This window comes from Desmodus rotundus, chromosome 5 (genome assembly GCF_022682495.2).
Source record: "Desmodus rotundus isolate HL8 chromosome 5, HLdesRot8A.1, whole genome shotgun sequence".
Classification (NCBI taxonomy): Eukaryota; Metazoa; Chordata; class Mammalia; order Chiroptera; family Phyllostomidae; genus Desmodus; species Desmodus rotundus.
Genome location: NC_071391.1, coordinates 90,085,096 through 90,106,565, shown reverse-complemented (window position 1 = coordinate 90,106,565; position 21,470 = coordinate 90,085,096). Strand labels below are relative to the sequence as shown.

General features: G+C 47.3%; 3 protein-coding genes across 6 annotated transcripts; 1 reads left to right on the top strand and 2 right to left on the bottom strand.

The window, feature by feature from the left end:
• Window positions 1-21: 21 nt before the first annotated feature.
• Window positions 22-1,198, top strand: H2AX (H2A.X variant histone). The gene has a single exon (XM_024570925.4). It carries the CDS (start codon window positions 112-114, stop codon window positions 541-543), a length of 432 nt encoding a protein of 143 aa, XP_024426693.1. The 5' UTR covers window positions 22-111; the 3' UTR covers window positions 544-1,198.
• Window positions 1,199-1,333: 135 nt separating this feature from the next.
• HMBS (hydroxymethylbilane synthase) lies at window positions 1,334-8,650 on the bottom strand. 4 transcript variants are annotated; one of them, XM_024570921.4, is made up of 14 exons: window positions 8,469-8,648; window positions 6,283-6,336; window positions 5,856-5,928; window positions 5,457-5,506; window positions 5,313-5,368; window positions 4,856-4,933; window positions 4,545-4,622; window positions 4,346-4,421; window positions 3,493-3,606; window positions 2,853-2,891; window positions 2,512-2,631; window positions 2,225-2,278; window positions 1,994-2,080; window positions 1,334-1,899 (listed from the first exon to the last, which is right to left on the bottom strand). In XM_024570921.4, exons 1-14 carry the CDS (start codon window positions 8,499-8,501, stop codon window positions 1,726-1,728), a joined length of 1,086 nt encoding a protein of 361 aa, XP_024426689.1. In that variant the 5' UTR covers window positions 8,502-8,648; the 3' UTR covers window positions 1,334-1,725. The 4 variants fall into 4 exon arrangements, with proteins under 4 accessions (XP_024426689.1, XP_024426691.1, XP_024426690.1 ...); XM_024570923.4 differs by lacking the exon at window positions 8,469-8,648 and adding an exon at window positions 7,934-8,105; XM_024570922.3 differs by lacking the exon at window positions 8,469-8,648 and adding an exon at window positions 6,525-6,625.
• Window positions 8,651-9,653: 1,003 nt separating this feature from the next.
• Window positions 9,654-20,103, bottom strand: VPS11 (VPS11 core subunit of CORVET and HOPS complexes). Its single transcript, XM_024570887.4, has 16 exons — window positions 19,876-20,103; window positions 19,174-19,322; window positions 18,941-19,076; window positions 17,592-17,755; window positions 16,725-16,972; window positions 15,797-15,998; window positions 15,250-15,401; window positions 14,293-14,479; window positions 13,680-13,826; window positions 13,369-13,557; window positions 13,100-13,261; window positions 12,725-12,864; window positions 12,433-12,635; window positions 12,126-12,297; window positions 10,944-11,166; window positions 9,654-10,810 (listed from the first exon to the last, which is right to left on the bottom strand). The coding sequence occupies exons 1-16, from the start codon at window positions 20,060-20,062 to the stop codon at window positions 10,646-10,648; spliced, it is 2,826 nt and encodes a 941-aa protein (XP_024426655.1). The 5' UTR covers window positions 20,063-20,103; the 3' UTR covers window positions 9,654-10,645.
• Window positions 20,104-21,470: the final 1,367 nt, after the last annotated feature.

The window sequence follows — 21,470 nt, the reverse complement described above, 5'->3', positions numbered from 1 at the left end:
GGGGCTTATAAGGACAGCCCTTGGGCGTTTGAGGCAGCAGTTAGATTGCAGCTAGTCGCTGTGTGTTGGTCCTTTGAAGGCACTCCTCATCAGTCCTCTAACTCGCGCAGTATGTCTGGTCGCGGCAAGACAGGAGGCAAGGCCCGTGCCAAAGCCAAGTCGCGCTCATCGCGCGCAGGCCTTCAATTCCCAGTGGGCCGCGTTCATCGGTTGCTGCGGAAGGGCCATTACGCCGAGAGGGTAGGCGCCGGCGCTCCTGTGTACCTGGCGGCGGTGCTCGAGTACCTCACCGCGGAGATCCTGGAGCTGGCCGGCAACGCGGCCCGCGACAACAAGAAGACGCGCATCATCCCCCGCCACCTGCAGCTGGCCATCCGCAATGACGAGGAGCTCAACAAACTACTGGGCGGCGTAACGATCGCCCAAGGAGGTGTCCTGCCCAACATCCAGGCCGTGCTGCTGCCCAAGAAAACCAGTGCTACCGTAGGGCCGAAAGCGCCAACGAGCGGCAAGAAGGCCACCCAGGCCTCTCAGGAGTACTGAGCGGCGCCTGCGCTGCCCCCCCGGGAGCCCGACCCAACCTGTGCTACCACAAAGGCCCTTTTAAGGGCCACCACAGCCCTCACGGAAAGAGCTGGGCCACAGCGGCCGGCTGCAGTCCCCCGCCCCCCACCCCCACCTGCCGCCGGCCAGCTGCGCCCCCCGCCCCCCGCCCGCCAACACGGGTTCACGGGCCTGCTCCTATTTTCTGCCTTTCGCCGTGAAGCAACCGTTGAAAGCCTCTCGGCCTGGCCCTGGTCGTCTCCGGAGCTGTGACTCAGCTGTCCTGCCTTTTGAGTGGCTGATGGGCTGCGGCACCTTCTGGCAAGCCAGGCCTGCTGCTCTGACGTAAGCTGAGGTGACCGGCAGCGGCCTCGGAAGGTGAGTCGCCGGCGGAGCCCCCTCAGATTCTTCTTCAGCTCGGTGCTTAGGTCGCGACCTCAGATATGGCTGTTGACTTCCAGGCTTTGGTGGAGGACACTTTGATCCTTAAATTTGTTCGGGCGTTCCCTTTGCCGCCTCCGTCTTAAATGTAGACCTGGGCGGTGCGGCCGGGCCGAGACAGAAAGTGGGAAGTGCCAGCCTTTCTACTGAGGTGGGCGGCCGTGTGGACTGCAGGGCTCATGCGCTCACGCCTGCAGCTAACCGGCAGCGAGGCCTCCCCACTCCAGACCCACCGCTCAGCACCTAGATGTATACCAGCACAATCCGGTGACCCCATCTGGACCCAGTCTCCGTGGGCTTCTGAACTGGAATTTAGCATCTAACACACTCAAGAGTAGTACCTTAAGAATTGGGGAGTTTCAGATGGACTAATTTTGTTTATTAAAGGATTTTTTTTTTTAAAAAAAGTGTTGTTTTTGTTTTGCCCCAAAGTGTTAAAGGATTGATGACTTTTAGATTGTTCTCCTAAGGGTAAGCGTAGTGGGGGCACTATCAGATACAAGACTGGTTAACTGGAGAGAGCAAACTACAGGATTTTTATTAGTAGAGTCGGTTACATTCAAAGACTTGGACTCCCTGTAAAGAGTTGAAGCCCCCAACATACTGAGCAGGCAAGGCAGTCCCTGGTAGTCTGACCCTGCAGTTAAATCTCCTGGGGTAATCACTCCACAGACAGGCACTGAGGGCTGGGGTGAAGGCATTGGACAGTAGCAACCCAGGCATCTGTGCCCCATAGACCAGTTAGTGGGCATCATTAAGCTGCCGTGCAATGTCTAAAATGTTCTTGGCTCCTTTGTTCAGCAACAAGTTGGCCAGACTGATACCCAGGTTCTCAGCAGCCAGCTGGGCTACTCGTGGAATGTTCTGGGCAGTGATGCTCACCAGCTGTGGGTCATCTTCAGGGCCATCTTCATGCTGGGTGAGGGAAGAAAGTTAAGATTTGGTGAGTACGAAAGGGGAGGTGAGGCAGACTTGTTTCTTACCCTTCCCCTCACCCGAGTCTTGGCACCTGAGCAGGGATATGGATGGTGGCCTGCATGGTCTCTTGTATGCTATCTGAGCCATCCAGACTCCAGACTCCTCCAGTCAGGTACAGCTGGGAAACAAAATAAGTTACTTCAGCATATTCTGGGAGGAAACTTTAAAAACCTGGGCTTTTCTTGCTGGCAACTCAGGATGCACAGGGTGAAGTTACCACAGTCCTCCTTTCCCTACCCTTCCACCCACCTTCCCTGCTTACTTGTCCATCCTTTATAGCTGTATGCACTGCTACTGGTACGCTGCAGCCTCCTTCCTGAAGTAAGAAGTTCTCCCTGTGAGCTCCAAAGACCCTTAACTACCCTGTGACCAGAGTCCTCAAATCTATAGGTCTGTGAGGACATAACTGGGCTAGGGGCCCAGACCTGGGTCTTCTTCATACACAACATTCAAGAATGAGTTACCACTAAATACAGAGCATTAACTTGAGAAATACTCCCACTACCCGTCCAACTCCCAACCCCTCCACAGGTGGAACACACGCCCTACCAGATGCTTCAGGAAGGCCCGTTCAGCGATGCAACAAAGCAGAGTCTCAGGGTCGTGCAACATACCCACCAGATCCAAGAGGTCCTGGTCCTTGGCTCGGACTTCCACGCCCAAGGCCCCCTGAAGGAAGAATAGCCTAAGACATCAGGCCCAATTTTTTTCTCAACCAGTGAAGCTAAGGATGGGAATCAGCCCACTTCTACTTGCTCCCCAAGGCCTATCCGTACAGTAGGTTCCCAAGACTTGCCCCTCCCTAGGAACATTTATGCTGCGGGAAGCAGATGCACAGAAGGTTCTGCTTCTTGATCTTATCAATACATGGCTTCCTTGGTCAAGCATACCTGACCCACAGCATACATGCATTCCTCAGGACGCAGAATCTGTGGAGGCACAATAGGCAGAAGCATGGAGATGAGGCTAACTAAAGGCATAAAGCAGTGAGATAGGGCTTCCCTATCATGTAGAAAGCCTGGAAAGGCAAGAGGGAGTCTGGCTTTTGATCCCCGATCTTCCCGCCTGGGACTCTTCCAGCTTTGCAGTGTTACAGGTAGGGTGTTCAAAGAAGTACCATATTTTGCCATGTATAATGTGCACTTTTTTGCCCAAAATTTTGAGGGAAAAATAAGGATCTGCATTATACATGGGTATAACAATTGAATGCCACAGGGTAAAATAATCCCATGTATAATGCACATAAAACATGGCTGCACATTATACACAGCCAAATACGGTATATAGGCAGGCCCTGACTGGCTTGAAATTGCCAGTTGATTCATGGTCAGGGCACATGCCTGGGTTGCAGGCCTAGTCCCTGGTTGGGGCACTTGGGAGAGGCAACCTATTGATGTTTCTCTCACACATCAATGTTTCCCTCTCTCCCTCCCTTCCTCTGTTCTAAAAATAATTTTTTTTTTTTTTTAAGAGTATATAGGCAGGAAGGGGATAAAGATTAACTGGGGAGGTAAAAGGGGCAGCCCCTACCTGCCCTATACGGTTCTGCCAACCCATGCGCTGCAGGCCAGCTGTAGCCAAGATGATGGCACTGAACTCCTGCAGCTCATCCAGCTTCTGAAGCCGTGTGTTGAGGTTTCCTCGCTGTTGAGAGATGCTAAGGACCATGAGCATTGTTCCTTCTGCCTGGAACATTCTCTTTCTAGCTGACTAACTTCTCATCTTTTTGCTTTTCAGCTTAATGGAAACAGGTAACACCTCATACTACATGCCAGATACTATTCTAAAGTACTATTTAATTATCACAGAAACTCTATGAGGTAGATTTTATTATCATCTACATTTTACAGATGGGGAAATTGACAGCTAAAACACTTTCCCAGGGTTATGAAGATCTCTAAGAAGCCTTCCTTGCCCCCGGTTTGTGTGTACATGTTTCAGTTAGAAGATTCCCTACTTTACATTTGGGAGCACTTAGCACATACTATTTTAGTTTTATAAAATATACTATATATTTGTTGTAAAAAATCAAAACAATATAGAACATAAAATAAAAATAGAAGTACCTCCATTCTCCTCTTCACCACCCTCCAGAGTATCATGCTGTATTATCAATGCCTTTTTGTCTCCCAAACCAAAATATAAACTCTCTATATAAAGTAAGGACAATGCTGATCTTGCTCAGCATTATCCTCAGTGCCAAGCTGAGAAAACATGAAAGGATTATATGAGTGGATGATGGATGGGAGGACAGACGGCCCACTGCCCCTATGGTCTTCTTCCTCTGGAAGCCCCTTTCATTTTCAGGACTCTCAGGACCCTCTGGACCTTGTCTTCCACCTAGGCTGCTAGCTGCTGTCCCCTCCCTCCCCTTAAAGGATACAATACTCTTGAACTCCAGATGTGGAAACTTTCTCTGTAGCTGAGCTGCCCTCCTCAGGGAGCTGGTTCCTACCACACTGCTCAGAGAGAGGATTCAAAATGAGATTTGACCCTAGTCAGGCACTTTTCCTTTCCTCTTCCTTCCAACCCTTCATCTTCTGTGCACTTCCCACCAAGATGCCTACTCAGGCCCCACTCACCTCTTTTCTGGCAAGGTTTCTAGGGTCTTCCCAACAAATTTTGGGTGAAAAACAACAGCATCATGGGGGTTCTCTCGTCTAGGAGTGGAGGAAAGGTCGTAGAATGAGAAATCTGAGTTAAGGTCTCTTCCAGTTTCTCTTGACAGCCAACTAACTGACATTTTCTGAGTTTTTCTGCCATGCTTAATCCTTCTCAGGGCAAGGGAGACAACCATAGAGGCAGAGGGCCAAGTCCCAAAGGGAAAAGCCAAGCTTAACATTCTGCCTATCTCCCCACCCCCAGCCCAGGCTCAGACTCAGAGAACACTTACTTGCAGATGGCTCCAATGGTGAAGCCTGGAGGTAGCACAGTGGGCAGGTCCTTAAGGGAGTGAACAACCAGGTCCACTCTAAAAGATGGGATAGAGGGGCAAGGAGATGGTCTCTAGGCAGCAAGCCTCCATCCCTTCTCATCTACCTACCCCTGCCTCTATTTCAGTGGCAAAACTAAAAGCAGTTCCAGAAGCAGGCCTCTCTGAGACCTCAGGACCCTGAGACCTGCTCCTTTTCTCCCCACTCTCTTACCCTCCCCCAATCAATCTTTCACTTCAGGGAACCAGATGGCTCAGGACCAGGACGCTTTTTCTGACTCCTGAAAACCACATATGACTCCCCCTGGAGCCTATCCAAAGGTTTAAGCCCAGAAGCCTAGCTGATACACAGGTCTCATGCACACTCGGGTCCTAGTAAGAAACTGGGTGGGCTCACATTCTCCTGTCTCTCACTTACTCTTTCTTCTCTAATGCATGTTCCAGCTCCTTGGTAAACAGGCTCTTCTCTCCAATCTGCCATGAAAGAAAGCACATCAGAATAAATCTCTTGGGGGAAGGAAAGAGGAGGAGGACAAGGATTGGGGGGGGGGGGGATTGTTACCTTAGACAGTGCAGTATCAAGAATCCTGTCACCTGTGGTAGACATAGCAACTGAGGAGAGAGTCAATCACTTGATCAGAATTTATTGAGCCTCTGCTGAACCCAGCACTATGCTAAGATTCAAGGTGAACACAAAGGCACTTAAGTCCTAGTCCCTACCCTTTGGGAATGTGCTATCTAGCAGGAATAGCAGACACCCTCAAAAAAAGACCCAAAACAGAATATGTTCAATGCCAGGCTAGTCCAGGTAGAAGGGAAAGGTCCGTCCAAACTGGGAATAGCCAGGAATTCTTGGAGGCAACCAGGGTTTGGCCCTAAGCAAAGCCAGAAACACTGTGCTCTCCCCTCCAGAGGGGTTAAGAGCCTCCCATTAGCTTTGATTCCTGTATGGAAAACTCACTGATTTCAAACTGCAGGCCTGGGTTCAAGGCTTTCAGCATTGCCACCACACTGTCCGTCTGTATGCGAGCCAGCTGGGGGCAAAAATATGGATTAGTCCTGTCCTTCCATGCCCACTGCTCTGAGCTCAGACACTCATAGGGTCAGGGCAATCCTTAAGGGATTAGAATTCAGAGAGGGGTTTGAATGCCCACCTAGGAAGGAGAGGGGTCTGGTCTGGGAGTCCTCTGTAACCCAACAACTTTCCCAGCCTAGGGACTATCTCTCCACAAATGTAATCACCGTTCTGCATAAAATTCAACACATAGCCACCTTGTTTCCTTCATCCCAGAGCTGCTGGGAACTAACCCTCGAGGGCCCCCCAAATTTATAATACTGTGAACACAGACTCTTCCAACAAACTTTCTCCACCCAGTACCTGCACTCACCTGGCTCTTGCGGGTACCCACGCGAATCACTCTCATGTTTGGGATATTTTCCTCCTGCCAAAAAAAAAAAAAAAAAATTCCTTGGGTCACAATCCCCTTTATTCCTTGTGTTCCTCAAGACCTTGTCCAAGAAACAGAATCACTGGCTTGGAAGAAAAGAACCCTCAGCCCCTGGCCTATGGCAACCTGAGTCTTGGAGTAGGGAAATATCCCAAAACTGGTCCCTTTACTTTTCTCAGTACCTTCTGCCCTCCTCACAGACCCAGAGAAGCAGAGACCAGAGGAAAACGATAGTAGGATCTTCTATTGCTGCAATAACCAGGATACTAAGCTCTTAAGCCCATCCTAGCAAAGGCAGTGGGAGTGCTGTCCTTAGCCAGGTGGGTGAAGAGATAAGGACTATCAGCCTGGCCACAGGCAGGGCAGGGCCTGCAGCAGGCAGGGGCAGCTGGGGCCATACAGGGGAACTTACACTAAGACACTGAGGACAAGTTCAGCATCCACAAAAGAGCAGGCACTTAAGGAAGCTTTGGTGCCACCTAGGTCCAAGAGCTACCACACTATAAATCCCCTAATCTTGTAGGATTGATACATAAAGGACTGGGGTCAACAGATCTGATATATACTCCTGCTCAGCCTCTTGGTTGGGTGACCTTCAGCACATCATCCCATGAGTACTTACTAGTTTATCTATAAAATGAAGAAGTTTGAACCCAAGTATCTTCTGCTTTTGATGTTCTATAAGACTAAGAGGCATTCACCTAGAGTGCTGCCTCTGGTTTCACTAACAAGGAAATATTGGGACACCAAAAATCAAACCAAGAACTCAAAAAACTCTGCCTCCTTTCAGGACAAAGATGTTCAGTGCTAAGCAGGGAGAACTGGGTTCCTCGGTCTGAGGTCCTATTTCATTCTAGATCTGACATTAGCCACTATACATACTTTCAACTTTCCCTGTTCTGCCATCTTCATCCCATGGAGCTCTTTTGCAGGCAGGCATCTGAGAGGTGACAGCTGGTTTCTCTTGTACTCTAGTCTATTCCATTGCTATCACTCCTCTAGAAAATAAACCCAGGGGGCCCCTGAGAAAATTAGGCAAGGCTTGGAAAGCTAAATATAGCCACTAAAATTCAGGGCCACAGGAAGACCACAGATGGCCTCTAGAAACTGCTGGGTTCAAACAATCCCTTCATTTAGTTGCTTCCGCACAGCATATTCAAGTCAAATTATTCCATTAAAAAAATTATTTATTTAGCCCGTATATGCTAGAGCTATCGCTTTTAATTTTCAGGTAAACAGGGCAGGCATCTTTGGGACTGTGTTACAGAAGCAAAGGCTCTGAGGGGTGAAGTGACTTGCCCAAACTCACACCACTAGTAATGGGCAGAGAGCTGTAGCTGGAATCCAGATCATTCTTACTTCTAGTCCAGTGTTCAGTCTGCAATGTCAAAGAATCCCTCTTCTCACCAGCAGGCTGGACCAGGGGAGATAAGCAGCTGCCCAATCTCTTTCTTATCTTAGGCTAGCAGTGGCCTCCACTGGCTCTGTAATTTGCATCTGCACCAAGCCAGAGCTCCAGCGGAGCAGGCCAAGAATAGGAAGACCCGAGTATTCTCCCCACTCCCATGGTAGTAACCCAGTGGTGTTTCACCTGGAGATTTTGAGAGTGGGCTGGGGCTGGCTGACTGCTAAAACAGAAAAAGAGACGATACACTTCCAGGATGTTTGTGTGCAGTTCAGGGACTTGGAGGTATGCTCTCCTCTCTGGATGCAAAGTGGAACATCAACCTAAAATGGCGAAATCCCATCTCCACCCTGTCTTGTGTGAAAGGATCTCGGGAAATAGGACCTTGTCTTCTGCAGATGAACTTTCCTGGGCTGGGTCAGTAAATCTAGAGCCGTGGATGCCAGCCCCGGAGGAATCCCACCTAGATCGCCGCAGGAATGGGGGTTCTGTTCGAGACAATCCTTCCCCTTTTAACCCCACCTGTACAGCTCAGGGATTTCCTCTACAAATACTTCTAAAAGGGAACTCAACTACTGGCCCTTTAAAAGCTATTCGGGCGGGGAGAAGACAGATAAGAATTCTGACCAATAGACTGACAGATGGTGGCAACCTGGGGCCAATCATGCACCACTAGTATGGAAAAAATCGAAGTTCTGAGAGTCACCAGTTCAGGACTCACCGCCATAGCGGCCTTGTTGCTGATACCGGACATGGCTCTGTTCGGGAAGTAGGGGCCTGCCGCAAGGCTTCTGACTCCGGGAAGCCGGAAGTATCGGAAGTACGGGCTGTCGGACACAGGAACCTCCAACGCCCCGAGCTCCCCAGGAGCCCTGCCGGCTCTGGGTCCAGCCCTATGTCACTTCCGGTGCCTGCCCTCAAAGGGGCGGTACCTCCCTCCAGGCGGGAATTAAGGACGTTGCAACAGAGACCTTTCAGTTCCTGCCCCACTGTGCCGGAATGATGCCAGACGGGAATTTCGCTACCTGTCTTCCTGATTGGGACTCAGGCCTATGCCTTGTTCTGAGCCAGCTATACTCATGGCCAGTGGCTAAAATAGCTGCCCAGATTAACCCAGCGGCTGCCCTTGCAGTCTCCTCCTACCACCCCCAAATGGATGGCCAATTAAGACAAAGTTAGCCCCAAGAAGAAAGAGACACCATATTAACCCCAAAATACTGCACTGGAAATAGAAGATCCTCAAGCAACTTACAGCCCCCTAGGCTAGACTCAACAATTACAAATAACAGTGCTCTGGAAAGCTAGTCAGCCAGAATCTTACAACTATATGTCCTTAGCTGTGGCACAAGTAATTAGTGTGGTTTAAGTGGAGCTTCCTTTGCTCTGTTCAAACAGCTCTGCTACAACCCTGAAGTAAGCAACTTTTCTATTTTTAAATGAGGTTCAGAGATTATAGATGATGCCTAAATACAAGTAACTGTGAAGTGGGAGTGCCAAACATATGGAAAAAGGACTTGTTAGAAAAAGTGCTTTACCCACTGATGTTACTAAGCACCTGTATTGAACACCCATATGCTAATTACTATACAAAGAACCGGACAAACACCCTTTCTGTGTCACAGGTCTTCATAAGAGCCATAAAACAAAGGTGTTATAATTCCTAATGTACAGTGAAGGAAAGTAAAGTTCAGAGAAATTAAGAATATTTCTAAGTCAAACTAGGATTCAAACTCAGGTCAGCTGATCCAAAATTTTAGCTACTCTTAGCCACTTCTAAACACTACCTTAAACCACAATGTCCAAGTTGTTTCCTTCAATTAAACAGCCCCATAGGAGCAATTTCTTGACAGGCAGGATAAACCCAAATTACATGCAAACACCAGTAACATAAACTTCAGCAGACAACTTGAAAGAGGGAAAAAATGTTTTAATAAAGGCCCTTTTATCCTGCTTATCATCTGATATTGAATACAGCAAGACACCAGCCTACTCATTATGAAGGCAGTAGACTTAGGCTCAAGGCTCCCCATCAGAATCTGTCTCCTGCCTAAACACTTCGTCGAAGAGCCATAGTACAGACCAGATTAAAGAGCAGGAGCTGTTTGGGGGCCTCAGGCCAAAATGCTCTTGGAGCTCTGGCATTAGGTCTTTTAAAGAGTTCTTCACTACACTGAACACTATTAGATGCTATAGGTCCCACCCATTACTGGAATGAGGTCAAATCAATCTTTCCTGGCCAGTGTGCTTCAGTTGGTTGGAGCATCATACTGTAGACCAAGAGGTCACTGGTTCGATTCCCAGTCAGGGCACATACCTAGGTTGTGGGTTCAGTCCCTGATCGGGGCATGTGAGGGAGGCAACTGACTTCGATGTTTCTCTTACATCAATGTTTCTCTCTCTCCCTCCCCACCCCCTCTGGAGTGAATGTGTGTGTGTATGCACATACACACACACACACCCCAACATGACCTTTAAGGAGCTTTGTAAGGGAAGTAGAGCTCTTAGGGATGCAGAGGAAGAGAAATACATTCTACAGTTAAGAATCATCAGCAAGTCCCCAGAGTAAATTTAACCACCCTAAAATCCTATCATTTTATATATAGACTCTGGGAGCAAGGACCCAACCACAGGGTGGTACTCCTGGATAGAGGATAAAGCAGCTATTGTCCATACTCAGAGGTTGCGGAGGTGCCCTCCCGCACTGGTCTTGGATAATCTATACTGTTCAAAAAGTCAACAGGAGAAACAGTGGACTGGCCAAAGAGAAGGCAGGAAAAAACAATCTCCTTTAGTCCTGAAGGCTATGCCATCAAATCAGAGTAGAGTCCTACACATGTCTGTCTGATTCCCGTGTTCCTAATGCTGTGGCTCCACCATCACACCCCTTCCACAAGCTGCTTAAGTGCCCCTCCTAGAATGCATGAGCAGGTCCCGCTGCAGCCCAGACTCCAGACTTCCAGTCAGCCTGGCCATGGGAGGGTCGGTCAGCAGAGTCAATTTGTTGAAAACACCTCGACCAAAGTAGTCAGCAATCACAGAAAAGCTGTCATTGGAGCACTTGAGCTGCAGAGAAAGAGGAGCAAAGTAGGAATTAGAACTGAAGTGCTAGTTTCCTCAAATGAGGGGAAGAGAAAAGCCCTACAGTGCTCCCCTGACTCTCTGTGAGTGGGTACTCATCTACCCCACTCTTCCCCACCTGGTGCTGGAACTGATCATGGAGGTCTCGTTTCTGTTCCTGGGCCCGAATCATATCCATGACCTTCCGGTTTTCAGGGAGGCAGGTGGGGCAGTCAGCATCACTTTCCGAGTAACTCTCAAAGCAGTGTTGGTGGAAGGAGTGTCCACAGAGAAAGTGGACGGAGGGCAACTCCAAGGCACTGTTACAGATGCTGCACTTGGTCTTCTGGAAAATCTTTGGACTACAGGCAAGGGAGACCAGGAAGGAGTGGCAAACAGTGAGGGCAGGGCCAATAGCCAAGTGAAGAGAGCAAGCCACTGGAGTCATTAAGGAGAGCTCCAAGGCCCTGCTCTTTTACAACCTAAAAAAGGTCAGAAGAGGACAACAGTGCTGGGCCTACAGCGAGTCTCAGTATGCTCCCAGAAAGTCCTATTAACCCCGGGGGATATGGTCCTCTTTCAGTTTTCACAAGTGCCATAAAATTGTCTTTCAGGTTTTCACTTAGATGTGACTCTTTCAGACAGGCCTTTCCGGAACACCTTATAAATTCCCTCTCTCTCTCTCACTCATACACACACACACACACACACACACACACGCACTCCTCACTCCATACCCTTTCCTCAATTAATTTTCTCCTTAGAACTTATCACCATCTAATATACTGTATTTTACTTACTTAACACGTTTATTCTGTCTCTACCTCTACAATGTAAGCTCCATAAAGGCAGGGCTCTTTGTGTTGTTAAGAACAGTGCCTGGGATATAATAGGGGCTCAGTAAATGTTTGTGAAATTATTGTTCTCTAATAAATACTTTACAATGTTAAGGGCAGATAAGACTTAAGAGTAGGCGTTAATGTCTACTATACATATGTGTAAATTTCCCACTTTTTGTATTTTCTAGAGCAAAATTTTTACTTCTGAATGGCCTGTAACCACACAACTTAGATGTGTGTTTAGAAAATATAAAATACAAGCACGTACAGACAGAAAGTACCTGTCCTAGATTATACACTCCAAAGCCCAATAAATAATGATCTATACAATAAACCTTCTTTGGAGTTTCTCCATTAAAACAGGTCTTCAAGCAGAAAATGCTCAAACACACTTCATCTTTTGTCTTTGAAATTATTTAATGACACAGTGTAAAGAACAAGGTTATCCCCTGGATGCCTCCACTTAACAAGATGCCAAGTACCTCGTCTTGAGCTCCAGAATCTCCTGGCGGATGCGGGTGGTTTCCTCTCGGTACTGCTGTACCCGGAGTTCATCCTGTGCAATCTGCTGGCTCTGTTTCTGCAGTTTTTGGACCAGGTAGTCCCGGATGACAGACAGGGTGGCTGTGGAGTTGTGGGCCAGGGTCTGCACCACTGAGATTGGGGTCCAGGAGGAAATAAAACAATGAACCAAGCAGTACCTTCTAGACAGAATTGAAGGGCTCTTGCCCCAGAGCCCCTGATTTTTAGCAGCTGACACCTGCCCACCCACCCTATCCTTCCAAGTACCTAGAAGGGGTGGCATGAGGTTCTTGTTCTCAATATGCTTGAGCACAGCTGCCACATACTCCTTGCAGTCCTCCTCCTTGCGGGCAAAGTAGCTGAGTGCTTGTTCCCACAGGGAGGGTTCCTGCTCCCCATGGCACTCACACACAGCGATCACCTGCCGGTACTGCTCATGCTGCATGTGGTAGTGCATAATCTGCTGATACCTAATGCCAGGGCAAAGCACACTTCAGTGGCTGCTGTTGGAAAATTACTTGGATCCTTCCTCCTTCCCTGAAATCCCCCAAACCCTTACAGTTTCCCCTGCTCATAGAGGTAAAGGACCCCATCCTGGAAATCATGCATCTGGCATAGGACCAGGGCCTTGTCAAAGACGTCACAGAAGCGGCCACTCTTCAGAAGGGAGATAGCCTCTGCATGAAGCTTCTCTTTGACCTAGGGAAGAATGAGAGAAGAACTGCTAGACAGAAGAATAAAAACAATCACAAGGCCTCTTTGGACAAGGCAAGTCAACTATCTCTTCCCGTCAGTCCAATGTCCTCTTCATGGAGGATATTTAGCCACCAACGGTGAGGTGTTATTGGTCTACAGAAGGCAGCAAAAAACAACCATAAAAGATGGAAGAACTGTCTTTCCTCCAGCACCTCCTGCAGCTTTTGCCAGGCCTCACCTGTGGATCCTTCTCATGGGCCCAGTTCTGTAGTCGTAACTCAAGAAGCGTGTCATAGATGCCCTGTGGTGAGTTGGGCTGCACTGCACTCATATGCTCTAGGAAAGCTTTCAGCTCTCGTGGATTGTTGGCAAAGATGGGGATAAACTCCTCTGAGTTGGCCTAAGATGGCAAGGGAAGAGAGAAAAGGCCAAGGGAGAGGGCTTGGTACCCATGAGGCCCCTATGGTGATCCCTGGTGTCCAACAGGCATTTTCCCAGAGGCCTCACCCTGCAGACTGGAGCCTCCCTGTCACCTTGGCCTTCAGGGCCGGGCTGATAGTTGGTACAAAGTCCCTTCAGCAACTGGGTCATCTGCTCTGGTATATGGTGCATGAGGATCTTGCCATAGCGTTTCATATTGCTTTCTGCCTGCTCAAAAGGCAGCTTGCCAATGTACCTAAGGGCTTCCTGATAGTTCTGTGGAGAGGTACAGAGCAGAATAAAAGTGCATGCTGCTGTCTCACCCACCAGGAAGCACTGTCATCATTCCAGGATATCCTAGAAAAAGAACAGAACTCTGAGTCAAGAGTTTCCTCTACCTTGATGTCCTCTAGCTGGATCTTCAAGTACCACTCGTGATGTGCATGGTCCTCGGCCAAATAGAGGGCTTGGGAGTAGTAGCCAGCCTGCCGGAGGACCTTGATGGCTGTCTCCACATCAAAGTGGACTTCACTCTCACTCTTTGTCTGCCGGGGAACATTAGACAAAATCATTCACAGAGAGGTTGTGGTTAGGGAAGGGAGAGAAAACATGCAGCTGATTCTAATACCACATTGTTAAGATAATAATAAAGTTCATGCTTTTACAATATTACGTTAATCCTGACTCTCAGAAAGTTTCTAAGAGCCAAAGTCTTCCTCTGTCCCTACTATTCCTTCCCTCTACTATTTAGAGGGACTCCTCTGAGGACAAAGGGCTATCCGAATGTTACTTCCCTGGGTTTGGATACCATGGGAAGTTCTGGCATCATAAAACAAGAGGGGAGATGGCAGAGAACTAGTGAGAAAGGCTATTCCTCTTTCTAGTTTATAGACCAGAGGGTCCGGATTCCAAAATAAGGTCAGCTTTTTCTTTCCCTGCATCCTGCTTAAGGGCAAGCCCTGGTGAAGCTGCCTCAAGGAATACCCCACTACCACCACCACCACCCTGCACCTTGATGAACTCCTCCAGCTTCAAGCTATCCTTGAGCTTGGTATAGCAGTTGAGCAGCAGGGTGGTGTGGTCAGCATTGGCCAGGGACTGTCGATGCAGAGTCTGCAGGTAGGCGGTCAGGTTGTGGATACGCTGGGCATCCAGAAACTTGCGGATCACATACGATGGCTCCAACTTTCCGATGGTTCTAGGGAGACATGTACATAAAGAAACACCTGGATTAGTGTACTTTTCAAACTGTCATGTGCATAGGAATCACTTGCAGTTCTTAAAATGCCAATTCTATTTCAGCAGGTATGCAGTGAGGCCTGAGAGCCTGCATTTCTAACAAAGTTCCAGGTGATACTGATGCTACTAGACTATAGACCACATGAGTAGCAAGCCTCCAGAGAACTGGTTCTTTTTCTTTTTTTAATTTTTATTTATTGATTTTAGATAGAAACATCAATTGGTTGTTCCACTCATTCATGCATTCATTGGTTGATTCTTGTACATGCCCTGACCAGGGATCGAAACCCACGACCTTGGTCTATCAGGATGACACTCTCACCAACTAAGCCACCTGGCCAGGACCAGAAAATTGGTTCTCAAAGTTGGCTTAAAACAGGAATTGTAGAGAATTGGGGAAAAAAGCTAGAAAGGTTCCTAAAATTCCCAGAATTAATACCAATGAAAGAAAATGTGGAATATTAGGTCAAAATGAGTAACAAGGGTCAAACTACAGGTTAAAATAATGGGTATTCATTAGCTCAACTGCATACTGGTCATTAATATTTGACCCTGAACATTCCCTTTCCAATAAGGTATATTGTCTTCTCACTCAAGCCATCATAGTTTCTGCAGAAAAAAAGGACAGTTGCTGGTGGAGTCCACTCCCTTCCCCAAGAACAGGTTTTAGCCTCTCTGGCTATGTGTCTCTGCATTAAGAGCTACATCCTCAAGCACCTCCAGACTAACCTGATATACTGCTGGACAGCCCCATCATGGTTGCCCTTGCTGTAGAGATGGTCCCCATACTGCATGAAGATATGGGCCAATCCATCACTGTCCAGGTGCTGGCTCTTGGCCAGGTTAATTGCCATCTCAAATAGGTTCTTCTTAAACAGCATCTGGAAGGAAAGAGATTAGAAAATTGGTAGATGCAGTCCTGAGGAGACACCTTCCCATAATGAATCCACAACATGCCAGACAGTCCTAAAGTTTCAATGTGGACTATATCCTAGACAGGGTGAGACCTCTCCGATACCCTCAAGACCAACATCACCTTACCTCCTAGGGTTCTCTGCAGACAGAGTAGACCCTGAAAGTGGGCTCTGGCTCCTAGCCATTACCTCCCTCTAAGGCTTCATCCCAGGCCATTTACCTCATAACTCTACCCTAAGGGAGCTGAGCAGGGCTGTGACCCAAAGGGAAGGATATACTCTGGCCAAGGTGACTTGGGGAGAGTGTTCCAACAGCTCTGTCTAGGTACATATGGCCATCTCTGGGAACCTGGTGGCCTTGCCTCCAGTTTGGTCTGTGTGTCCTTCTCTTGCAGTACATGGACCCGCCCATCCCGCGTCAGCACATACAGGGAGCCCCATTCAGCAAGCACGTCCACTATATCCTCAAAGACAGCGCTATAGGCTATGAACTTGTTACACAAGTCATAGATGTTGAGAATCTGCTTGTCAGAGCTCTGTGGGTCCCCGCTGGTAAACTCTGACCTGTATGGGAAAGAAAAAGCACCAGATATTTGTACCCCCTCTGCCTCAGCTTCCCCTTTATTTCTTTTCCAATGACTACTTTAGAGCTACCCATTCCACCCAGAACAAATCACCTGTTGGCCCCTCTAGTAGCTCAGCCCATAATATGCAGCATTGTGCTGGCAATTGTAAGAAAAGAACATATAAGCCTGATCTTACCCTGTAAGATTCTATAACTAACAGAGGCAAAAGATTAAAAAATTAAGTACATTCAAACACCCATTCATTTAACAAATAATCAGTGCCTGGTATATGCAGAACATTGTACTTAGTACTGAATGAAAACAAGCTAACACCTGCCAGGGATCACTTCCATCACGTAGAAGACCCCACCACCTGTTTAAGTGGCTCAGAAGAAAAATACTGGGTCCCGCATTTCCCAATTTCTCTACTACTCAATCCCTTGTTCCTCTGCCCCAATTTATTTTGACTAAAGAGTTAAAAAAAAGAAAAATACCAGGTTCAAAATTGCCTGGAGTGTTCTAGTGCACCAGGGATGCTCAACAAATGTCTGCAGCAAAACACATTTTTCAGTAAAAACATTATAATTGAGTCTATGTGTAAGCCAAATCTACATAAAACCAAAGTAGAAGATTGATGGGATCCAGGCATTAGGGTTTTAAAATCAGGTTAATTCTGGGTAACAAGTCCAGTACTCTCCCTTTCCCTTTTTCTTGGAGTCCTTACTTGGGAGAAACCTTCCGGTCACGGGAAACGATGACAAGGTAGCCTCTAAACCAGTGAGCAATGAGTTTATGGCCCTCAAAGGCGAAGCAGGGCCCACGTTCATCAGGCTGGTACAAGTAGACACACTCATCCCCGGCCACTATGAACTGTAGGTCCTGAGAAGGGTCACTTAGGGATGAGCAGCGTAGGCCACAACCATGAGTATCCAACTCCACACGAGGGCAGTCCTTTCCAGAAACTACATAGGACTAGAAGAAGTAAGAAAGGCTTATCAGGCTCCCTCTGAGAAGGTGGTATAGAAGACTTCCCCAAAGTATTCCCATCTCCATCTTACCTCTTTTTAATTCTTAGCACCTAAAGACCTTCCCTGGCTGCTTGCCTTCTCCATTAACCACCACCCATCTACTAAATACATAAGCAGGGGCCACATTTCTCTCCTCTGTAGATACTAACACTACCTACTACCTCACTACCTCAATTCACTACCTACAGTGAATTGAGTACTATAGGAATTCTGCACGTAAGAAAAATGCAGTGACCTTATACTACTTTATAAAAAGACTATTCTTGAGAGTAGGCTGTTAATAGGAGCAACAAGAACCAGAAAAGTAAAGCAACTTATCCAATGTCACCGACCAAGTTAAGAAAAAAACTCAGGTCTTTTACTACAAGTCCAGTTCTTTTTCAAACTCAAACTCTTCCCAGTCTCCTAAGTGAAAAAATAAAATATTAAGCTGAGCAAATGATTCAAGGCCACATGATGAAAAATGTTAGAATTCTACCTCTCTTACCAGTTCCTTAAGCTAGCTCCCTAAGGAGAAAGAAGCCTTTCTTGCTCACCCCTACAAGTGGAGGTTCTGGTCATACCTGAACATTCTCTGTTGTCACAACAAACAAATGAGTGGTCTTTCCTGCTTGGCGGAAGGCCAGTCCAGTAACAGGATAGTTGCCCTTGTGTAAAATCTGGGTCTTGCTATGCCTATCCCGAGTGATGTCTCCTTTGTTCAATGTAACACTGCCATCTGTGAAACCTGTACAAGAGCAGGAAACAGCACTTAATTGAAGCTGAAAGATCAGGAGGCACAAAATGACAAGATTTCTCCTCATACACAACTTCTCCAATGGCTAATATGAAGATAAGTACTCACTGACTCATTTTCAAAGAATAAAACTAAATCCTTTCTAACTCCAAACTTAATAACCCTGCAAAAATGGTCTCATGAGCCCAGGCTGGTGTGGCTCAGTGGATTGAGTGTGGGTCTGCAAATCAAAGCATCCCTGGTTCACTTCCCAGTTGGGGCACGTGCCTGGGTTGCAGGCCAACTCCCCAGTAGGAGGCATGTGAGAGGCAACCACACATTGATGATTCTTTCCCTCTCTTTCTCCTTCCCATCCCCTCTCTAAAAATAAAAAATAAAATCTTTAAAAAAGAAGTATAAAAATAATTTTTTTAAAAAATGGTTTCATGAAAACAATTAAGGTAAGCTGAAGAAGCAACTCTGAAGAAAATCTATAGCCCTGGATGGTGTAGTTCAGTGAATTGAGTGCTGGCCTGAAAACCAAAGGGTCGCTGGTTTGACCCCCAGTCCATGGCACAAGCCTGAATTGCAGGCTAGGTCCCCAGTAGTGGGTGCAAAAGAGGTAACCCCACATTGATGTTTCTCTCCCTCTCTACAAATAAATAAATTAAAATCTTAAAAAAAAAGAAAGAAAGAAAGAAAGAAAATCTGTAAAGAATCCTGGACCTACCCTGGCTGGTGTGGCTCAGTAGACTGAGCACCAGCCTGTGAAACAAAGGGTCGCCAGTTTGATTGCCAGTCAGGGCACATGCCTGGGTTGCCGGTCAGGTCCCCAGCTGGGGGTGTTCGAGAGGCTACCAATCAATGTTTTTCTCCCACATTGATATTTCCCTCCCTCAAAAAATAAATTGCCATGGGGAAAAAAAGTCCTGGAGCTTCAGCTTTCCCTTTCTTTAAAAAAAGATTATATTTATTAATTTTTAGAGAGGGGGCAAGGGAGGGAGAAGGAAAGGGAGAGAAACATCAATGTGCAAGGGAAACATTAATCAGATGCCTCACGTGCCCCAACTAGGGACCTGGTCCGCAACCCAGGCATGAGACCTGACTAGGAATCAAACCAGCGACCTTTCAGTTCACAGGTAGGCACTCAATCCACTGAGCCACACCAGCCAGGGTACTTGCCTTCTTTCTGCTTACCAATGGCCATAAAGTTGAGATTTTCATGGACAGTCAAACAAGACACAAGGGTCGGCTCCGTTCCTGGAATGGCAGGGAAGATTCGAGTACAGAGTGGATTACCACCATCTCTCTTCTCCAGGTTCCAGATCTTTACCTGTGGGCAGACCTCAGATGGGTGAATGCTAGTTACCCTCCAACAAACAGCCATTCCCAGGCTTCTGGATCTTTCCTGTTACCTTTCAAGGACTCACCAGGGGGTTGATGCCCTGTTCATCCTCACCTACAGATGCTAGAATATTGTGCTGCTTCAGTTGGTACAGGTGTGTCACCCGTAGTTTGTAGGCTTGGAAACCCACAAGCTGCAGGGAGCGGGGCAAGAACCAGATCTGGCCTTCCATATGTGTAGAGTAGTCAAGGAGCCTCCTTTCCAAGGAGAGATACTTATATTTAGACCTGATCCCAGATAACAACATACACACAGCTCTTTAAATTTTGCACGGATTTCCCCACACATTATTTCCTGGGACTCCATATCTTAAAAAGAGTAAAACACAAACAAACGCCAGAGGTCAGAGGCAGCAACATGAAAAACAGAGCAGCAAACTCCTGGTTTCACTTACCTTGTCACCCACAATATTGGGTAGGGGAGATAATGGCACCTTACATATGCATCTTTTAAAGCCAGCTTGCATCCTTTCTTTTGACCTTAAAATAACCCTACTACGAATTGGTAATTTATTATATAAGAAAACTGAAGCCGGGAGAAGTTAAATGGTTTGTCCAAGATCATTTGGTTGGCAACAGGTTAGAGAATGGACTTCTTTCTCTCCTCTGGCCCAGTGGGCGTCCATCTAAAAGAAACGTACACGAACCCCTCTGACGCAAAGATTCCATTGCAGCAGGATCTCTTCAGGGATCTAGGGAGGGAAGAGACAGTTTCAGAGCAAGGATATCTCCAAAGACTAGGCTCCCTCGGCCTGAGTCGCAGACAGTGATGCCAGGAGGGAGGCAAAGGAACTTGGAAGCAGCGGATCCAGAGGTAGGCGCGGCCCCGGGAGCGGGACCATCATTGCCCAGAGGTTCCTTAACCGACTCCTTGTCGAAGAAAACAAAGCGCCGCCACTGAAGGTAGGCCGCCATCTTGGCTGAAGGCCCCAAGCCTCCCAGTTAAAAGTCACGTGAGAAGCTCGTGAGGATCACGTGATTCAACAGCTTCCTGGTGCCTGGTGACGGCTTCCTGCTGCTGGGAGAGTAGGCGGGGCCGCGTGAGGCAAGGCTCGCCGCCCAGCACCGGCAACGCAGTTTGCGAATTTGCGGTGTCAAACTAGGCTGGTTAGGATGGTTTCAAGAGCAGGGCCCTTCACCTCTTTGAACACCGGTTTATCAAGTGTATGGGCATTGAAGGATCAAGGTGAGGAATGTCACGCGCTTTGAAGTATAACCTGCTGTGCCTCAATTATTTTGTGACCTTACAGGACTGTTTTGAGGCATAAATGAACCATTATGTATGAAACTGGTTTTTCAGTGTAGGAGAGAAAAATAAAATTAGAAGTTTGTGTCTTCCTCCAGATACAGATGTGAACACAGTCAGTATCTTATATTTGTTTTCGTGTCCCTCTGTTAGAGTGTGTGCTCGTAACTGATAGTTAAAATATGTTTCTTACAGAACCTGCGAAATACCGATAGGGCGGGAACTCCCAAGAACCTGGGCTTTCTCTCCCCATAGCGGCAGGGTATGGGACGTAAACACAACACAGCAAAAAGCCTGGAAGTGGCAGTTCTGAGAGCTGAATGATTTAACAAATGTTAAGTGTCTAAGCTATTCTTTGGCCACCCACAGTCCCCAAGAATGGCAAAACCAACTGTCCACGTGGAAAACTGTAGGTGTGTTGTTTGTGTATCACAAGGAGCTATGTAAAGAAGTGACAGAGTCATTTTGAGAGTATGTATGTGCAAAAAAGTGGCCATGTGGTATTTGTGAAGTTTATTTCTGCATGCACACCCACACACACAGCTTTTTAGTTTTAGAATATTTTACTCTTTATTCCTACCAGCCCGAATTCCCAGAGAGCAGGGGCCCTGTCTTGTTTACCATGAACCAGGCCTAACAGAGCCTGGTAGTTGCTTCATGTTTGATTGAAGGAATGAATGTGGGTGATTTTCCTCTTATCCCCTCCTCTCTTCAATCTAGTTGACAGGAAAGGTAGTGTCCATTTATCTAAAGAGCTAAATGAGGGGAGCAAATCGGCCCCCACCAGCCATACAGATTTTCTAATTTCCATTCCAGCTTAGAGTTCTTTTCTCTGTCACGTGGGTATTGGAGCTGTTTCAGGATCTCAACCCATAGGCAGAAAGCACAAATGGGGAGTAGATTGGACCCACTTTCACCTGCTGAGCATATTCTGTACTATTCATTAGAATTTTTAGATAGTATGTCAGTTGTTAAGACTATGAATGTTAAAAGAAACAATATGAAAAACAGATGTGAACAACAGAGTGGCATCTTTGTTGTTGATTTTGGTGTCCCTTATACTGCCCAGTGGCAGAG

Excerpts from the sequence above, each read along its gene's own strand:
- VPS11 (XM_024570887.4), bottom strand. The coding sequence starts at position 20,062 with ATGGCGGCCTACCTTCAGTGGCGGCGCTTTGTTTTCTTCGACAAGGAG. Across the intron at positions 12,865-13,099 it reads CCCATGAGAAGGATCCACAG|GTCAAAGAGAAGCTTCATGC; the intron begins GTGAGGCCTGGC and ends ATTCTTCCCTAG. Across the intron at positions 10,811-10,943 it reads ATGATCAGTTCCAGCACCAG|CTCAAGTGCTCCAATGACAG; the intron begins GTGGGGAAGAGT and ends CTTTCTCTGCAG.
- HMBS (XM_024570921.4), bottom strand. The coding sequence starts at position 8,501 with ATGTCCGGTATCAGCAACAAGGCCGCTATGGCG. Across the intron at positions 5,369-5,456 it reads TTGATACTGCACTGTCTAAG|ATTGGAGAGAAGAGCCTGTT; the intron begins GTAACAATCCCC and ends CTTTCATGGCAG. Across the intron at positions 4,623-4,855 it reads ACCATTGGAGCCATCTGCAA|ACGAGAGAACCCCCATGATG; the intron begins GTAAGTGTTCTC and ends CTCCACTCCTAG.
- H2AX (XM_024570925.4), top strand. The coding sequence starts at position 112 with ATGTCTGGTCGCGGCAAGACAGGAGGCAAGGCCCGTGCCAAAGCCAAG.